The 18,713-nt window shown below is 41.1% G+C and overlaps 2 protein-coding genes across 2 annotated transcripts in view; one reads left to right on the top strand and one right to left on the bottom strand.

Moving 5' to 3' along the window:
• The first annotated feature begins 221 nt into the window (after positions 1-221).
• Positions 222-18,265, top strand: cln3 (CLN3 lysosomal/endosomal transmembrane protein, battenin). The gene is made up of 15 exons (XM_030724943.1): positions 222-455; positions 539-575; positions 3,537-3,633; positions 4,463-4,546; positions 5,736-5,815; positions 7,126-7,211; positions 8,460-8,532; positions 9,415-9,558; positions 10,073-10,212; positions 15,221-15,273; positions 15,353-15,424; positions 15,544-15,599; positions 15,695-15,788; positions 16,294-16,434; positions 17,543-18,265. Exons 1-15 carry the CDS (start codon positions 401-403, stop codon positions 17,657-17,659), a joined length of 1,329 nt encoding a protein of 442 aa, XP_030580803.1. The 5' UTR covers positions 222-400; the 3' UTR covers positions 17,660-18,265.
• The window catches only part of clpp (caseinolytic mitochondrial matrix peptidase proteolytic subunit), a 7,133-nt gene continuing 6,387 nt past the window's right edge, over positions 17,968-18,713 (bottom strand). Inside the window, exon 8 of the mRNA XM_030724902.1 lies at positions 17,968-17,981. Coding sequence (XP_030580762.1) covers positions 17,968-17,981 — 14 coding nt within the window. The remainder of the gene's footprint in view (positions 17,982-18,713) is intronic.

Below are 18,713 nucleotides of genomic sequence, written 5' to 3'. Positions count from 1 at the left end.
CGCTTTTCTTGCTACACGCCACAGTTACATAACCTGTAGCTTTCCATGAAGACTTGTGCCACGGTGCCAAGAAGCCATAATAACAAACTATAATAAAAAAGCGTCCTTTTTTTTTTTTTTGATACCTAGTGACATTTTTATTTGAACCAGATGGACTAAATGAACTGGAACGTTCAGAGTTGACATTGTTTCCGCGGGGAGTTATTAGACTGAGGTGCCATCTTTGGTGTTTCGTCGTTAAAGTTTGCTAACGGCGCCTATGGCACAAAAAGCTACAGCCCGTTCTTCATGACAGTTTCCCGCCTGTGGTCGTGGGAGCTTAATGCGCCTGTTAGCGCAGTGTCCGATGCGTGCTGCGTCCTTTAAGCGGTTTTAGTCTCGGTTTCTGTTTCAGGTGAACATGGAGCAGGCAGCCAGCGGCAGCTCGGAGCCTCTCCAGCGACCTGACGGTAACGGTGAGTCTGTCAGCTGCAGCGCTTTGTGTAATTCTGGCATTATTAGTGAGTCCCTAACATCTGTTTTTATCTGTTATTTATAGCTTGTTGTGTACAATGGCGCAACTGGATCGGATTTTGGTGAGTGTCCGTTTGTTTTAATCAAATCAAGAAACATTCTGCGTCACACCTGTAATTAAACACGGTGTCAGAAACAGATTCTACTGGTAAGCAAGTCTTATCTAAGCGAAGAAAGGCTGACCGAAGTGCTTCCTCATCTCTCAGTTCATTTAAATGGAAGTCACAACACGCCCCAGTGTGACCTGTACAGCCTGGAGGTGTACTCTTTTAATCACGCACAAAAATCCTGAAGGCCCAGAGGTGGCAAAACTACTCTGGTAAACGTTGAAGTACTGGTTCAACTTATTTACTCAAGTGAAAGTAAAAAAGTACAGGCTCTGAAATGTACTCATAGTAAGAAAGTAAAAGTAACTCTTTGGAGGGCGTTTCTAACAACTATTTTTCTGTAAAGCTAACTGAACCTCATTATACATTATTGTAATAATATAAAATAATATTACATGAGAATTCAAACGTTATTCCAGTCTAAATTTTAATCCTAATGAATGCACTCAGCTTGAATCTGTTCTGTAGGACACAAACTGCGAAAGTGAATTTAAACACAGCTCTATTGTGTGTCCTCCATAGTAGAGGGTGACTGTGCCTCCACCTAAACACCAACATGAGGATACTCAGGGGTTACAGTGGGACTCAGAAGGTGGAGGAACCCTAAGATCAGCTGTAGTGGCTCTGCATGGGGAGAAGAATCACAGCTTTCTATTGTAGCTGCAGTAAATGATGTTGGTGTGCAGGCTGTGATCAGCTGACCTGCTGCTCTCCTTCCTCTCCTCTTTCTTACGTCTTTCTCCATCTGAGGGAAATTAACGCTCATTCTTTGCTTTAGCTAGCAGACACACTGTGTGACAAAGTGCACACACTTTTTGTGCTGATATTTGTTGAGCATTTAGAAACGGTGCATTTAAAATTACCTGCCGCACGTTGCTGTCTTTATACTCGCTCCTCTTGTGTACCGCTAGCTAAGATGCTGAAGTACTGCGAGCACAACTTATGGCCCTCAGCCCTCGGCCCGGCCTCCTGTAACCGCTGATTATAGCGCTGTTAATGATACGTTAATTATACGGTTTTCACTCTTTAATCCCTTTGTATGTGATAAGCCCCGGTGATGGAGGATACGCCAGTACGATTGTCTCTTATGTTATTATTCCTCCGTTTAGCCTCAGGTCGTTTGATGTCTGATGGTGCACTGACCGGAAATGCAAACTTCTCTCAGATGTGTTAAACCTAAATTAACGAGTCCGTTTGAAAATGTAAGAAGTACATTGTCTAAAAATTATAGGGAGTTAAAGTAAAAAGTAATCAGTAAAATAAATACTCAAGTAAATTACAGCTACCTGAAAAATCTACTGTAATGAAGTATTTATACTTCATTGCTTCCCACCTCTGTGAAGGCCTTACAGCCTTATTTGCAGAGTCCTCCTCTCACCTTGGTTTGTGTGTTCCAGCTGTGTGCCACACCCCTTTATGTGTAAACACAGCTCTGCATTTGTGCATTCCTGAGTTTTCTTAAAACCAAATGCATGTTGGAATTGCTTCAGTATGGCACACTGAGATTGGCTATTCCCTGTACAGTCCTTCAGTATGTGGCGGGTGTGCAGGCAGGTCTGTTTGTGTGGAAAAATGACAAGCTTGAGCCCGCACTGGGAGAGCAGTGCCAGTAATAAGGACTGAACACGAGAACAGTCAGTAGCCCCTCTCGTACATTCGAGTCTTTGTTTCAGAGCCATCGCTTTATAAATCTGAAGCACACTCTCTCTCACACAGTCTCACGTCTCTTCCTCGTCTCCTCACCTCACACGAGAGCGCCTCAGACACGAGTCAAGGTCTCAAGCGTGCACGATCAAAAATGCATGCATTACAGCATTTATACTATAAACTAAATTAAAAATGGAAAATTGTTTTAAGTTCAAATAATATTTTTAGAGACAGTTGGTGTAATGGAGTCAAATTGTGAATTAGCATGTAGAAAATGGTTACATTTTTAGAGAATGCCGTCATACCTCAAATGCACTTTGTATATGTACTTTCATATAGTTTCAAAAAAGGTTTCATGTATAGAAAGGTGTTGCAGAGAGCGCCTGTATCTCATCTGGCAGAGCGTGCACCCCGACTACTGAAGGCTGTGTAGTTGCTGCAGAGGCCTGAGTTCTGTTCTGTTTGCGATTTACTGCAAGTCCCCTCAACTTCTCTCTCTACCTTGGTGTCATTCAGCTGTTGGCTGTCACCTTCTTACAAAGGCAAACAGCCAGAAATACATTTCAGAAGAAAAGCTAGCCTAGAATCCTGTCGTGTTGGTAATTCGTGCTCATAAAGGAACCTCAAATACAGACAAAGGCCCACAGTGGACCGGAAACAAACAAGCAAACAAAATTAATTGCATTTGTAGTAATTTAGGAATAAGTGCTTAGGAGCCAGCCATCTGAAAAGAGATGGTACAATATTAGATGATAACCTGACAAAGGGACAGAGCAGGCTAAATACAACCACACCAGGGAGAGGGTTAGTACTGAAGCTGAGCTGAACTCAAGACAATAACGAGGGTGGGAAGGACAAATACACAAAGCCACAAAAAGCTCTAACCTGTAAAATAATGAGGACGTAAACTGGACGGGTGGGGGGACACAGGCAGGTGGAAAAGGAAGCCACTCAGGAAGCTTGGAAGGACTAAGGATGACGCCATAGATTCATAGAGACCACTTAAGATGAAACTTCTTCAATTTAATTTTCAGTTTCTGACTCTTGTGCTGCTGTGGTTAATAAAGTGTGGGAGTAATAAAGTATATCTAAATCTATGTATATCTAAAAACTAAAGTGCGATATTATGAATGCTTGTGCCAAACGTGATGAGTGAGCGGGATTGTGGTCGTTTTTTGGTTTTTAAAGAGAAACTTTGCAGCCATTTGTCGGGTTGTTAATCTTTGATGCATCTCCTTATCTCATTTTTATTTCTCCCCATCTCTGCAGGCTCCTCGGTTTGTGCAACAACTTTGCGTATGTGGTAATGCTGAGCGCTGCACATGACATCCTAAAAAAACAAGAATCACAGAATGACACAGCATCTGTAAGAAAGCAAATTTCTATTTAAATATACACTGTTCAAAAAATTAAGGGAACACTTGATGATCGCAGTGTTGCACAAAGTCAGTTAAACTTCAAGGATATCAATTGATCCAGGTGTGTGTGTGTGTGTGTGTGTTAGAAAGTTAGTTTAACATGGCTAGGAGAAAGAAGCACTTGAATGAATGTGTGTAAATGTATGTGATCAATGGTGATAGTGTGAAAGTCCATTTAGCTTGTACAGATGAGAGCAGGTTCCCACTGAGCACAGACCTGAAGCAGTGTGGAGGTGCTGTGGGGAGCCATACAGCATGACTGGTTTAAAGGTGGGTGAGTGATGGTCTGGGGAGGCATATCCTTGGAGAGTCACAGAGACCTCCGGGTCTGTGTGCAGGCAGTTCCCGATGACTAAGGCCTTCACTGGCCCTCTTGTTCCCCAGACCTGAACTTCTGGGATATTTCGAATCAGTGGAACCAAATGCACTGAATGTCTGATGCCACAGAGTCTGCAGGAGCTCACTGATGTCCTGATCCAGGTCTGGGAGAAGATTGCGTGGGACACCATTCAGGAGAAGTTGTCGGGAGTACAGAGTGTGATTTTTGAATCCAGCACTCAAAGGATGGATAACTCTGGTTTCCACTGACCATTGTTACATCATTTTGTTCTCAACAAACTGCACAGTGTACGATACCAGTAAAGAGTTTCATCTTGAATATGTCGTTCATCGAGTTCTGATGTGTGATTCAAGTTTTCCCTTAATTATTTTTTAGCAGTGTGGTTTGACAGTTATGCATTTATGTGTGGGGTTAAATGAACTTTTATTATTTTCTAGACTTCAGCCTCACTGCACGTGGACTTCCAAGTTAGGAACAGCAGCAACAGTAGCATCTATGACTGCAACCCCGTCTCCACCTCGGTAAATAGAGACTCCTCACACAGCTCTGATACAGAAAAAATGTTTGTTCTAACTTTGTGTTGACAGAAGTTGTTCGACTGGTTTAGACGCGGTGACTTCCTCTTAAATATGTTTTTAAAAAAAGAACATCACATGATTAATGAGGTACTGAAACTAGTATGACAGTTAACCAAAGAAGGACTGCTGCCCACACTGCTGAAGGTGACATTTTAACAGAAACACGTTCAATCAACCATTACAAAAGGTTATAACAGATGGGGGGGGGGGTGTTATGGTAAAGTCAGTGAACAAGTTTGAACAGTACACATCTATGCTGTGAACTGGAACGTTGTCTTTGTGAATCTAGAACGTCGGGAGTTGCAGAGAAGTATGTGAGGGTGGTGCAGGCCACGTATGAGAACAGTGAGACGGTGGTGAGGTGTGTGGAAGGAGTGACAGGTGGGATTAGGGATCGGCTCTGAGACCCTTCTTGTTTGTTTCTCCTGGTGAGGGACTGGTTGTCAGATGAGACCAGGCAGAAGTTGCCGTGGATGGTTGCAGACAACATTGATCTGTAGTGAGAGAAGGGAGCAGGTTGAAGAGTCTGAAGAGGTGGAGGTATGCTCTTGAGAGAAGAGTAATGAAAGTCAGTAGAAGGAAGACAGAATCCATGTGTGTAAATGAGAGGGAGACAGGTGGAAAGGTGTCAAGAGTAAGGAGGCAAGGAGTAGAGATAGTGAAGGTTTAAACACCTGGGATCAAACATCCAAAGCAACAGACGAGAGGTGAAGAAGAGAGTGCCGGCAGGGTGGAGATGAGTGTTGGGGTGATTTATGACAGAAGGGTAGCAGGAAGAGAGAAAAAGAAAGGATTAGAAGATGGTAGTGAGACCTGCTGTGATGTACCGTTTTGAGGAGATGGTGGCACCACCAAAAAGTCAGGAGGCTGAGCTGGAGGTGGCAATGTTGGATGGAGCTGCCAGGCAGGAGGTTCATGGATGGAGTGAAGGAGGGCATGCAGAGGGCTGGTGTGACAGAAGAGGATGCTGGGAGTAGGGTGAGATGGAGGCAGATGGTGACCTTAAGGGGAGCAGCCGAAAGAAGAAGATAACATCAGTAACTGCTTACAGTGTGATAGAGTGGAAGCTCTGTAATTTGTGTCCACAGATGTACCCGTACAGTTGTGACAGTTGTGACACTTTTCTTGGCAGGCGGTGCTGTTGGCTGACATCCTGCCCACACTCTTCATCAAACTGTCCGCTCCCTTTATGATCCACAAAATGCCTTATGGGTAAGAACAGGATTATTACTTTGATTGCTCTTCTTTGTTTTCCCCTCCTGTTGGTTTTTTTTTTTTTTTTTTTACACTCATCATGAATCACAATTCCCATGATATTAGCTGATTTCACTGCACTGCTAACAAAAAGTGTTGCTTCATTGACAGATTTGTAAATCACTAAAACTGTGATGTCATTTTTGTCTCACTTACTGTAGTGTGTTTACATCAAGCCAGGAAAACAGTGGTTATAAAAAAAAAATCACGTTTTTAGCCACACTGGTTATATGGTTTGTGGCTGGTTTAAAAAAAAAAACAACAAAAAAAACAGTGATGACTCAGTTTGATTTGGTAATTATTTCCAGTCACTTCCACTGATGCTAAGGTGCTCTGATTCATATGAATGGGTGTGTGTGTCCAAACACAATTTGTGTATGCCACTTGTGACCTGGTTTTAATGGTACTCAGGAGCTCATTAACAGAACATGCTGATCATGCTGTCTAAATTAGGGCTGCAGCGATTAGTCGACATTGTCGACAATAATCGACAATTAAAATAGTTGACGACAAATTTATTGTCGACAATAGTCGTTTATAATTACTGGTGATTTTTTTTTTTTTTTTTTTTTTTTTAACGTAGTGAGACATCTTCCTGTCCGTCTATCTCTGGCGAGCTTCACACATGCGCAATCCGGTTAAGTGGTGACGTAGAATTCCATTTCCGGGTCCAAACTGTCACGTGATCAATTTTCCGCTGTGTCCCTGGTTGTTTTAACTCGAAAAAACACACTCAGCTGTGATTTTACCGATGAGAAAGAGAAGTGGAAATGGCTGCAGTTGATAAGGTTTGTTACAATCATCTTTAATAGTGAACAGTCATTGGTTATACCATTGCTGTTTATTTAGAAGCATTTGGACCCGGAAATGACGTCAGACTTAAAGCCCGGATAGCATTCAGCAGCACGTTTAGTGATGGGGGGGGGACTGGTGAAACTGTGCCAACTTTGTTTTACAGGGACGAAAAAGTACTATATACTTTTTTTATGGTTGGAAAAATGGACCAATTAAAGTTATATCAGCAGCAAACCTGATTAAAAATTTTGAATGAAGTATGTGTTTACTACCACATTTTAAATAACCTTATGCAAAATGTAAAAGCTGAGAGCTAAATAAGTGCCATTTCATAATTATGTGATTCATAATCCGATTAGTCGACTAATCATTTCAATAGTCAATGACTAATCGACTATCAAAATAGTCGTTAGTTGCAGCCCTAGTCTAAATAAAAACATGTTTCCTGGTTAATTCCTGTTTTTTGATCCCAGTGTTCGAGTGCTGGTCTGTGCCGGCGTGGCAGCTCTGAGTTTCCTCCTGGTGTCCTTCTCCTCGGCTGTGTGGATGAGTCTTCTCGGTAAAACAAACTGTTTCTAATTCAGATTATAATCTTTTATCAGTGAGTGTCTGAAATGATTTCAGAAAATAGATTAGATAAAGCTTCGAGTATTTGCTTCACTTCTTCTGCTGTGAGCTGCTGTGGTTTTTCCACAGAGGCGTGATAGTGCTTTACTTCTGCTATAATTATTTATCATGCCAACTCACACTTCTGACAAATACATTTATCAAAGACTTCACGAGAAGCAAGCAGTTCAGTCTGAGTCAGCAGACACGCCACAGTGATACTGCTTAGATGAATTAATTAGATTAATTAGATTAATGTCACACGATGACTAATAGACCAGTTTAATGACCCTGATTCCCCCACTCGCTTTTTGTGTGCACTAGTTTGTAAATAACTCGGGATGATTGATAAAGCACGACTGTAGCTTGGATCACCAAATGAAGGAGACTGTTACTCTGTGGATTGTAAAAGTGGAAGACTTTTTAAGATAGTTGTTTTTCATGTTGTTTTCTGATATGAGGCCAGACCGGCGTTTTACCTTCACTCTGGCCTTCACTTTAGAGCCGTGGCTAATATCAGCTCCACAGATGTATTCAAGAACTGGATACAGATGCAAAGATGACGCCTGCTTGCTGAAATGAAATTTGCTCATCAGGCTGGAAAGGGTCTGTGCAGCCAGCTGCTCATGCCTTTTTTCTTTAGGATAACATCAGTGTTTAATAAGCTCACATAATAACTACAATAACAATAATAAGCTGCAGAGGCTGTTTTATTCCATAAACTGTGAGTACAGAATTATTTTTATAGAGATTATCACCTTTTTCATTTAGGGTATTGAAACTTCATTTAAAATACTCCAAACTACCAAATTTATTGCCTTGAATTTTATATTTGTTCTGCCTGTGTCCTGGTCAGCTGTGAGATGGAAGACAGTCGTTGTTACAGCCACTCTCAGCAACAGAGAGTTCAGTGCTTATCTTTTCTGTGGACTTTAGGCGGTAAAGTATCCCTAGCAGTGGATGGAGATGGTGCTGTTTTAATAGACAGCTCTATTACAGATAATACTGTTAGAATGAAGCAGCTCTTTATGTGAGTAAACAGAGTCAATAAAGGCCGACTAGGAAGCTGTAAGAAAAATTAGGCCTGGCAGTAAAGGAAAATGGCAGCAGTGATTCTTCTTTTTTTCTCTCCCGTCAAACAAAAGAATAATTTCTCCCACCTCGCTCACTCAAATCAGCCTCTCTGTCGCTGTGATTATAGGAGTGATCTTTGCCAGCATCAGCTCGGGACTCGGGGAGCTGTCCTTCCTCTCTCTGACTGTCTTCTTCAGCAGGTAAAGCTCGTTCTTCTCTCTTTTTTTGCCACAATCACAAACGGTTCTCTGAGTGAAGATTCAAACTGAACGGCAGACCTCGGCTCCGTGCCCAGACTGTAGGATGTAGTTTGTGAACAAGGCAGCGCTTAATGATGACAAACTTTTATTTGCATTGCATGTAGCAGCATGAGATCCTGTTTCTGCCAGGAGAGAAGACAGAAGAGCTTGAAAAAGTTTACTGATCTCTGAAGGGAAATTACTTTGTTGCAGTTGCTCAATAAGAATCTTGGAAAAGATATAAACATTAAATCTTATGATAAGAATGATACATTAAGTGAATGGAACATGTACAAGTGAATTAACTGTTGCCGTACAGGTGATACCAAGAGAAGCAAAGTCAATTTATTATTGGTTGATTTAGCTTCCATTTGTAATTGTTACTAGTGAAAATGGACGTAGCTGTTAGCATAGACTGGATACAGAAGTGTGGTCACCCACTGCTTCTGTACTTCACATTTTGAGGCCTCCTCTTTGTGTTTTGTGGAGTCAGAAGCAACCATAGGTTGGAGTGCTGTACACACAGACACACAACATACCTGCTCATTACTAAGTAGCACAATAAAAAATAAAAAACAACCCAGAAGTGCTGCACCAACCCACTGTTTCCTATAAGATACAATGGTGAGTAAGAAAAGCATCACCTGTGATGAATCGTAATGCACTGTTGATGGAGCATTTTTAACTGCAACTTCAAGATCAACTAAATGTCCTTCTGACAGTAATTATGACTACAGCTCAGACTGACAATAATGAAAGCCCCTCAGAGTTGGTGTTTAATGCCACACCTTCACGAAGTCGAACCAGTTGTATGTTTAGAAGCTGTGAATTTTCCTGCTTCAGGAAAGTACTGGGAGGCTGGGGCTCAGGCACTGGTGCTGCTGGTCTTTTTGGATCCCTCCTTTACACAGTCCTCATCCAAGGTGGCCTCTCACCCCAGCTCACACTTCAGATCATGCTGGTTGTCCCGTTGACTATGTTGATAAGGTAAGTTGTGACACATCTCTCAAGCACAATAGTTAGCAGATCTTTTGTGCGTTATTTGTGTACTTGTGCAAATGTCCCCTTTTTTTTTCTGTGCATGCATCTAAATTATGCAGCTATTTTTTTATTTATAGAGCTCAAACAGTTGGTCCATTTATCATTTTTAGACTTCTGCGTGTCACAGCATGACTTAAGAGTTCATGAATAACACACTCATAAATAGTTGTGAATTAGGTGTAATGTGGAGGTGGCTTTTGTCTGTATAGCGTATCTGTATGTATGTATGTATATGGCTCTTCTAATGTATGTATGTACTTTTGAAACAGTAGCCCTGGAGATCAGTTCATGGCCACATTTATTCCCTTTAATTGAGCTCAGCTGACTCCAGTTCACTTAGTAGTTTGTATTTCCTAATGAGATGACCCCCCCCCCCCCCAATAATTGTATATAAGTGAAGCTGAAACTTATACATTATAACAGAATTATTTGTCGTCTTCTTCATCCCACACGTCACCAGTTATTTCTGCCTGTTAGTCCGTCCACCTTCCTTACCTCAGTGGAGGAGCAGAGAGACTGAGTACACCGCTGTGGTCTCAGAGGACAGACGGCGACTTGTGGACAGTTCTGAAGAAGAGGAGCAAGAGAAATCCACCACAGGTAACAGTACAAAGGTCTTAGAGTGCAATTAGAAATAAATTGAAATTTAAAAAGTAAAGGGATCAGATCCAGAAAAGGAAAAACTTGTTTCATTGGTTGGTGTGACAGCTGTTGTGCAATACGCTCATCTGAAAGGCCAGAAAGCATTGTTGCATTGCTGTTATCTAATCAGACGATTTCTAACGTGTCAGTTTATCTGTGTGAGTTAGTGGAAGGAAACAGAAATTTTTTCATTTGAGGTGATGAGCGGAGGTCATCACTTAGAGGAATGTGTGTCAGTCAGATGTATGTAAAATAATACAAGTGTATACATTTGTTCAGTAGAGAAAACTGATGCAGAATTAGGATTAAAGCACAGCATTAGTTTATATTTACCTCTGCTAAAAAGGTCGAGGTTAAGGTTTTTATTCTGAAGGATTACACCCAAACCATAAAGTGAATTTATATAATGGTTTTCACAGACATAAAAGTCACAACGAGCTCTATAACAATGAAAACACAATATCAATAGAGACCCATGTCAAAACAATAAAAATAGACAAAAACATAAATAAAAAAAATAACAACAGAAAGTGTTTAACTGTTAAACCTGGTGGAGAGTTGGAAATGCTGCAGAGAAGGAATCCAATACATTTTATAACAGTCGTTTCCTTTCAAATTGCAAAATACATCATGGACCTGTCTGAGTGCCCTTCTAGTTCATTAATACATGTTCACACATACTGTGAACATGTATTAATGAACACTTGATCGTTTAAAGGATAAACTACACACGTCTGAAGTCTTTTAAAAACTTTTTTAGAAAAACAAACGGCCAAAGCAATTCAGGTTGATTCGGTTTTATTTATATAGCATCAAATCACAACAAACTGAAAACCCAACAGTCCAAACGACCCCCTATGAGCAGCACTTGGTGACAGTGGGAAGGAAAAACTCCCTTTAACAGGAAGAAACCTCCATCAGAACCAGGCTCAGGGAGGGGGGGGTCATCTGCTGAGGGGGGGGGGGACAGAGATTAATAATAACTAATGATTAAATGAAGAGTGGGGTATAAACAGAGTAAAAAGAGGTGAATGAAAAGAACCCCCCCCCCCCCCCCCCCCCCCCCCCCAGCAGCCTAGGCCTATAGCAGCATAACTAAGGGAGGGTTCAGGGTCACCTGATCCAGCCCTAACTATAAGCTTTATCATAAAGGAAAGTTTTAAGCCTAATCTTAAAAATAGAGAGGGTGTCTGTCTCCTGAATCCAAGCTGGGAGCTGGTTCCACAGAAGAGGGGCCTGAAAGCTGAAGGCTCTGCCTCCCATTCTACTCTTAAGTATCCAAAGTATCAAATGCAGTATATTCTTTCATTTGGGACAGATCACACATTTTTAAACGACTATGCATGGTATATTTACATATTTGATATTGCTGGGTTTAGAAAACAAGCACATTAATTCAACAAGCCTGCTGTGTTATATGACAATACATGCAGCATAATAAAGCTTGAGACTCAATTTTCTCAATACTTTTCAGTTGGGGCACTTCATACATTAAGTGACTTAACACCCTGATTATGCAGGCCACATTTACATATTTGGTATTATTGGATTCAGCACAGCCTCACCTTTCCAACAAGCCATCATATGTGTTTCTATGACAAACTCTGGCAAAGCAATTACAAAGTAAATGAAAACATTTTGCATAGATATATTTTTTTTCCATGTTTGCCTATTTTAGGTATGTGTTCTAAAGTTTCTATCTACCCCATAATTTAAGATATTCCCATCCAGTTTTTTCTAGTGGGTAAAGCAAAATCCTGACTACATACATGTCTATTCTGAAAGCTCTCAGGCCTTGTGTTATTAATCTACATCAGTTTTTGTCAGAGGTGGGAAGTAACGAAGTACAAATACTTCGTTACTGTACTTAAGTAGATTTTTCAGGTATCTGTACTTTACTTAAGTATTTATTTTTCTGACTACTTTTTACTTTTACTCCCTACATTTTTACACAAGTATCGGTACTTTCTACTTCTTACATTTTCAAACAGACTCGTTACTTTTTAACACGTCAGAGAGAAGTTTGTATTTCCGGTCAGTGCGCCTTCAAACATAAAACGATCTGAGCCTAAATGGAGGAATAATAACATATAAGAGACAATCGTACTGGCGTATCCTCCATCACCGGGGCTTATCTCGTACAAAGGGATTAAATACGCAAACCCATATAATTAATGTATCATTTATAGCGCTATAATCGGGCCGGACCGAGTCCGTAAGTTGCGCTGCGGCACATAAACAGCTTAGCTAGCGTTACTGAAGAGGAGCGAGCATGAAGGGAGTAACGTGTGGCAGGTAAATGCAACGTTTCTAAATGCTCAACAAATATCAGCAAACACACAAAGTGTGTGCAGTTTGTCACACAGTGTGTGCTAGCTAAAAGAAGAGCTGCTGCATTTCAGGGAGAGCAAAGAGAGAGAAGTTCACTCAGAGATGGAGAAAGAGGACAGAAGAGGAAGAAGAGAGGTTAGAGTTAAAGGTAAGGACTGGAAAACAAACTGAAGTATGCTGACTTTGTGTAATTCAAAGATTGGATGAAAATGCTGCAGTTTAGTGTGTAATAAATAGGTTAGTTTGTTGTACTGTATTTACAGTAAAGCTCTGTGTTGGACTGGAGCACAGTGTTTGTGTTCATGGTCAGAGTTACAGGTTACATCAGTGCAGCAGAGATGAGTTTGAATCAAAGCTGCTGATGCTGAGATTCATTCACTGAGTCCAACATTTCTACAGCCTGTATGCTGTCAGTGTAGGGGATGGAGATCAGCTCAGAGAGCTGTGAAATACTGGGTTACATCTTTGTGAGTTCAGTTCATCCACACAGAGCAGTAAACCTCAGAGCAGCAGCAGCAGCAGGTCAGCTGATCACAGCCTGCACACCAACATCATTTACTGCAGCTCACAATAGAAAGCTGTGATTCTTCTCCCCATGCAGAGCCACTACAGCTGATCTTAGGGTTCCTCCACCTTCTGAATCCCACTGTAACCCCTGAGTATCCTCATGTTGGTGTTTAGGTGGAGGCACAGTCACCCTCTACTATGGAGGACACAGAGAACAGAGCTGGGTTTAAATTCCCTTTAACAGTTTGTGTCCTACATAACAGATTCAAGCTGAGTGCATTCATTAGGATTAAAATTTAGATTGGAATAACATTTGTATTCTCGTGTATTATTTTTTATTATTGCAATAATATATAATGAGGTTCGGTTCGTTTTACAGAAGAATAGCAGGTAGAAACGTCCTCCAAAGAGCCACTTTTACTTTCTTACTTTGAGTACATTTCAGAGCCTGTACTTTTATACTTTTACTTAAGTAGAGAAGTTGAACCAGTACTTCGACTTTTACCAAAGTATTTTTTAACACAAGTACTTGTACTTCTACTTAAGTACAGAATGTCAGTACTTTTGCCACCTCTGGTTTTTGTGGGTTAACCCCCATGCGGACAGGCTGTACTTGAGTTCTTTTTTAGTTTTGGGGTATATAACAATATCTATCAAGTTAACCATCTTGGCAGTAAAATATTTTTGATGAAGAATCCATTTCATATAGAAGAGACCTCAGAGATGAGGAAAAACATGGTTGGGTTTAGTTCTACCTCCGGTAGGGGTATATCAAAATTTTGGGGGCATTGTCACTAGCCTAGTGAATCAGTGAATCGATGATTGTACTTAATGATTTCATTTCTGGGTGCTAAATGATCAGTATTGAAACAGCAGCCTATCACTGGGGCCATTGTAACAGTTGATGAGTAAACAAACTGTTGGGCATCAAGAGGAAGCAATGCCATTACACCGATGAGTTTCAGTCACATGATTGCAACTTAGAACAGAGTGGAGAGTGGGATCTGTTCAGCTTTGTGAGCAAATCTGCATTCAAAAGGGCGATCAACTGATTTCAATGCCAAGACATCCAGAAACTGAAACAGAGTGCAGAGACTGTGACAGTTTGTATTTTGCTACAGCTACAATTTAAAGATCTTCCCTAAACGTGACACATGCAGCCGGTTATGAAGTTATTGTTTTTAAAAAAGAAGCATTCCTTGTCTATGCAGAGAGAAGACAGATTGTGGGAATTCAACCAACACAGGAGCTGGAGTTACGCACACTTTGCAAAAACCGACAGTCTGACACTTTTCTAACGTTAGCGGAAAGCAAACAACTGTAATCAGATTTAATCTTGAACAAATTATGTGACTGATGTGATTGTGATAGCTGCTAGGAGCATTAACTTATCTAGAATGAGAGAGAGAGAGATGTTGTCATGACGAGTGTTTATTGCCATGGTTGGATTGCTCAAAGCTGGGAGGGTGTTGGCTGTTTTGTGTAGCTCTTCAATTATGAATGTGTAAACCTCACACACATTGTAGTCCTCAATTTTTTATTGTAGCAGAACTTAGTGTGGAGCACTGAAAGGAAAGCAAGAATCCCATTACATCTTTTATTGGTTATTACAGTAATTATTATTTTATTAGTTAATGCCCCCCCATCTTTTCTCAGCAGCGCCAACATTCAGATACACATTAACACTTTTTTGCATTTGCACAATATTTCTAAAATTAGAAACATCCTTTCTCAGAGTGATGCTGAAAAGCTAATTGATGCATTTATTACTTCTAGGCTGGACTATTGTAATTCATTATTATCAGGCTGTCCTAAAAGCTCCCTGAAAAGCCTTCAGCTGATCCAAAATGCTGCAGCTAGAGTACTGACAGGGACTACAAAGAGAGAGCAGACTAAAGCTCTTTTTGGCAGTTTGTCACTAGGCTAAACATAATCACGGCTTTCTTTTGGGAAACTGAGGCGAGACTGCAGTACCTGTATTTTTATCAACAGAGAAAGTCAGACAGAAGGAGGCTGCTGACTTCTCTCCCACTGTGCCACACGGTTTATGTGAATGAAATTTTAAAGTTGTGTGGTTGGTTGTGAAATAACTTCACGGGCCATGTTCTCCTCCCCTTGACTGTAACAGAAGACCAAACCACCGGGCCTCTCAGTTTCAAAGAGAGAATCCACGTCATCAGAGTAAGCACACTCTTTATTCCATTTGAGTATTGGAGATTGTTTTTGGCCGCACTGCCTTGAATTTGATTTCTGTGAGCAGGGCTTGCTGATGAGGTTTATGATTCCCCTGGGGATAGTCTACTTCGCTGAGTACTTCATCAACCAGGGTTTGGTGAGTCCTCTGGTGCCCTCTGGTGTCACACTCATCTCACTGCATGCTGTTAAGTGAAACTTGAGTGAGATGTGATCATATTGAGCCAAGAATAATGTTGTCTTTTTTTCCTCTATGAGATGGAACTGCTGTTCTTCCACAATTTTTACCTGTCCCATGCGGCTCAGTATCGCTGGTCAGTAAGCATTACAAACAGTATTCAGTATGAATGATTTCATGTCGATTGTTTTCGGGCGTGCAGCTCTGCTTGTTTCTTGTTTGCATGTTCAGGTATCAGACGCTGTACCAGCTTGGTGTACTCATCTCTCGATCCTCCCTGTGCTGCCTGAAGATCAGGAAACTCTGGGTTCTCAGTGTGCTGCAGGTGAGAAACGCAGTGCTGAACATATTGGGGGGGGTGAATTGGTCCTCCTTATTCACCTGTATTCAGTGCATTGCTTAGAAGAAAAAATCTAATTCAAATAAAATTATGCCAAAAGGATGTTTCTAATTTTAGAGATATTGCACAGAGATATTTAGAGATATTCTGATCACTGTTGTCATAGATCAATAAATAAATCTTGTAATAGCTGAACCTACGTGAAGAGCAAGCAGTTTGGGTTGACATCTGTTGTCTTACTAGAAAGACTAATCAAATATGGTCGGTGCCCAGGGCTGTGCCGGTCACAGTAACAGGTCCTTTGTCATATCGTGTGGCACCAACACACACAGCCCAGGATGTGTTGGAAAAACTTGATTTGTTATGATGTCATACAGTAGTGAATGGAGAGCACTTTTACATATTTAGAGATCCAACCCAACTCTTCACTGTGCAGGCTGAGTTTCTCAGAGCTTCCTGTTAAAGAGCCGTTTCTCTCTCCTCTCCACAGGTGGTCAATGCGGTGTTCCTCTGCTTTGCTGTACGTTACCAGTTCCTGCCCAGTGCCTGGGTGGTGTTTGCTATTATCCTCTATGAGGGTCTGCTGGGTGGAGCTGCGTATGTCAACACCTTCCACTTCATCAGCAAGGAGGTGAAGTCATCTCTCTGTGGCCTGCTTTGTTACTTTGTTTCTAAAGCAGCTGTTTGTCCTGAATGCAAATGCTAGCTTTCCCATTTAGTGCCTTACTCTCTGCTGCTCTCACTGCTTTTTCTCTAACAGACATTTTCATTCACTGTTTTTTTTCCAGGCTCTTGCACTTAGATTCCATTAGCATCCAGCTGTGTCATGAGAACAGCTTCAGAGAGCCACTAACTTAGCTTCAGACTGTAGAGCAGGGGCATTCAGTAACAATTCAAGATCAAGTTAGAGAAATTGTCCACAAATAAAGTATCAGGACATCATAAAGTTCCACATGCATTTTAATTCAGTGCAATATATACCTACCGTATTTTTCGGACTATAAGCCGCTACTTTTTTCCCACGTTTTGAACCATGCGGCTTATAGCCCGGTGCGGCGTTTCTGTGGATTTTTCTTTAACCACCAGGGGGCTCTTTAGCAGGATATGAATCATGGGACGTCAAAGTTGGAAATCAAAGAAGAAAGCGCCAACAAGTGCTAGCAGCAGGCACAAAAGAGATTTTTTTCAAACTCCCTCATCATGGAAACCACAAAAAGAACTTCCTATGATGCCGCTTTTAAGTTGAGGGCTATCGACCTGGCACTACAGGAGGGAAATAGAGCCGCTGCACGTAAGCTCGGCGTGAACGAATCAATGGTGAATTGACTTGTTATAACTCAAATTTGGGGTTGTCTGTCCCCCTCTGCTGAGTGCCGAGTAATTGTGGAAAACCGAGAGCGGCGGAGATACCAGCGGCTTATAGCCCGGTGCGGCTTATATATGTACGTTTCCAGTTTTTTCCAAAAAATTTGTAGGTGCGGCTTATAGTATGGTGCGCTCTATAGTCCGGAAAATACGGTATTTCCTTTTTTTTTTTTTTTTTTTTTTTTTTTTTTTTATACCTATTTCTTTAAGCGCTCTGCTGAAGTATATTTAATTTTAAATCAAATTATGGATACATGCACACTTGGCATATCTCAGTTTTAATTCTAGGAGATTTACAGAAACAGCTGTATGCTGCGGAGCTGTTTCCATTCTGCAGTAAGTGTGCATCCATCCTGGATTCTCTTCTCCTACAGGCTGAAGACAGACACAGGGAGTTTGCCATGGCTGCTGCCAGCGTTGGAGACAGTGTGGGGATAGCTCTGGCTGGACTTGCAGGTTTCTTTGTCCACAGTTACTTCTGCTCCCTATAACCAAGCCCACACACCGACCAGCACCAGGAATAAGCAAGACGTGGGCGTGTTTGATTTCTTTTCTTTTTTTCTTTTTTTTTTTTTACTGGAAATGTGTTGGACACAAAAAGCAGACATAAAAACTTTACATAAAATGCCTACATGAAAACATTGAGTCCCCATCCTGTACTTGATGCATATTTATAGCCACTGGATATGCTGTGAGCAGCCATGATCACACACTAAGCACAAACTCATGTGAGGAAAACTGATTGTAAAGAACACGTTGTTCTGCTGAGCGCTGTCACAGTGCTGTCCCTTCCTGTGGTTCACTGGAGGAAAGCTTTTAATGTGAAAGCAGGGCAGGATGATGTTTTTGAAAGGGCTAATTTGGCATAAATGAAATATGAATGCCACACATTTAAAGTCACAAAACAGGAGATGTAATCAGACTAGTTTAAATAGTGGTAACTAAAGAGTATGGTGTAAGAAACACTTGCATTTGCCTTAAAATATGGTAAATGGACTAGTTCTTATATAGTGCTTTTCTACTCAGATATGAGCACTCAAAGCGCTTATACAACACGTTCACATTTACCCCATGCACACGCATTCATACAAGCACTTCCATGATTAATTAATTAAGCTAAGTGCTTTAATCGTCTAACATTCACTCACATTCATACTCCGACGGAACGGTCGGAGAGCAACTTGGGGTTAAGTATCTTGCCCAAGGATACATTGGCACGCAGCCTGCAGTAGCCAGGAATTGAACCACTGACCTTCCAATCAGTAGGTGACCTGCTCTACCTACTGAGCTACAGCCACCCCTATAATATAAACTCTTATTTTACTGACCTCATTTTTAAACGTGAATCTTGACTATTGAGGACGTGTATCTCTGTTATGACATTATTGTTGTTGTTTTTGAATTATTGAAAGCAGCAATAATGTTTTTGGCAGTTGAAATTATGGTAACAGTTGTTTATCTGAAGAAACTGTTTGAGTGAATAAAATGCTGAAGCTTGAGGTTTCTCAGTAGATATAATTTTATGGTGCCTTTCTATAATTAGAA

Source organism: Archocentrus centrarchus, unplaced genomic scaffold (genome assembly GCF_007364275.1).
Source record: "Archocentrus centrarchus isolate MPI-CPG fArcCen1 unplaced genomic scaffold, fArcCen1 scaffold_43_ctg1, whole genome shotgun sequence".
Classification (NCBI taxonomy): Eukaryota; Metazoa; Chordata; class Actinopteri; order Cichliformes; family Cichlidae; genus Archocentrus; species Archocentrus centrarchus.
Note: the sequence above shows the minus strand (reverse complement) of the source record. Positions and strands in the feature narration are given on the sequence as shown.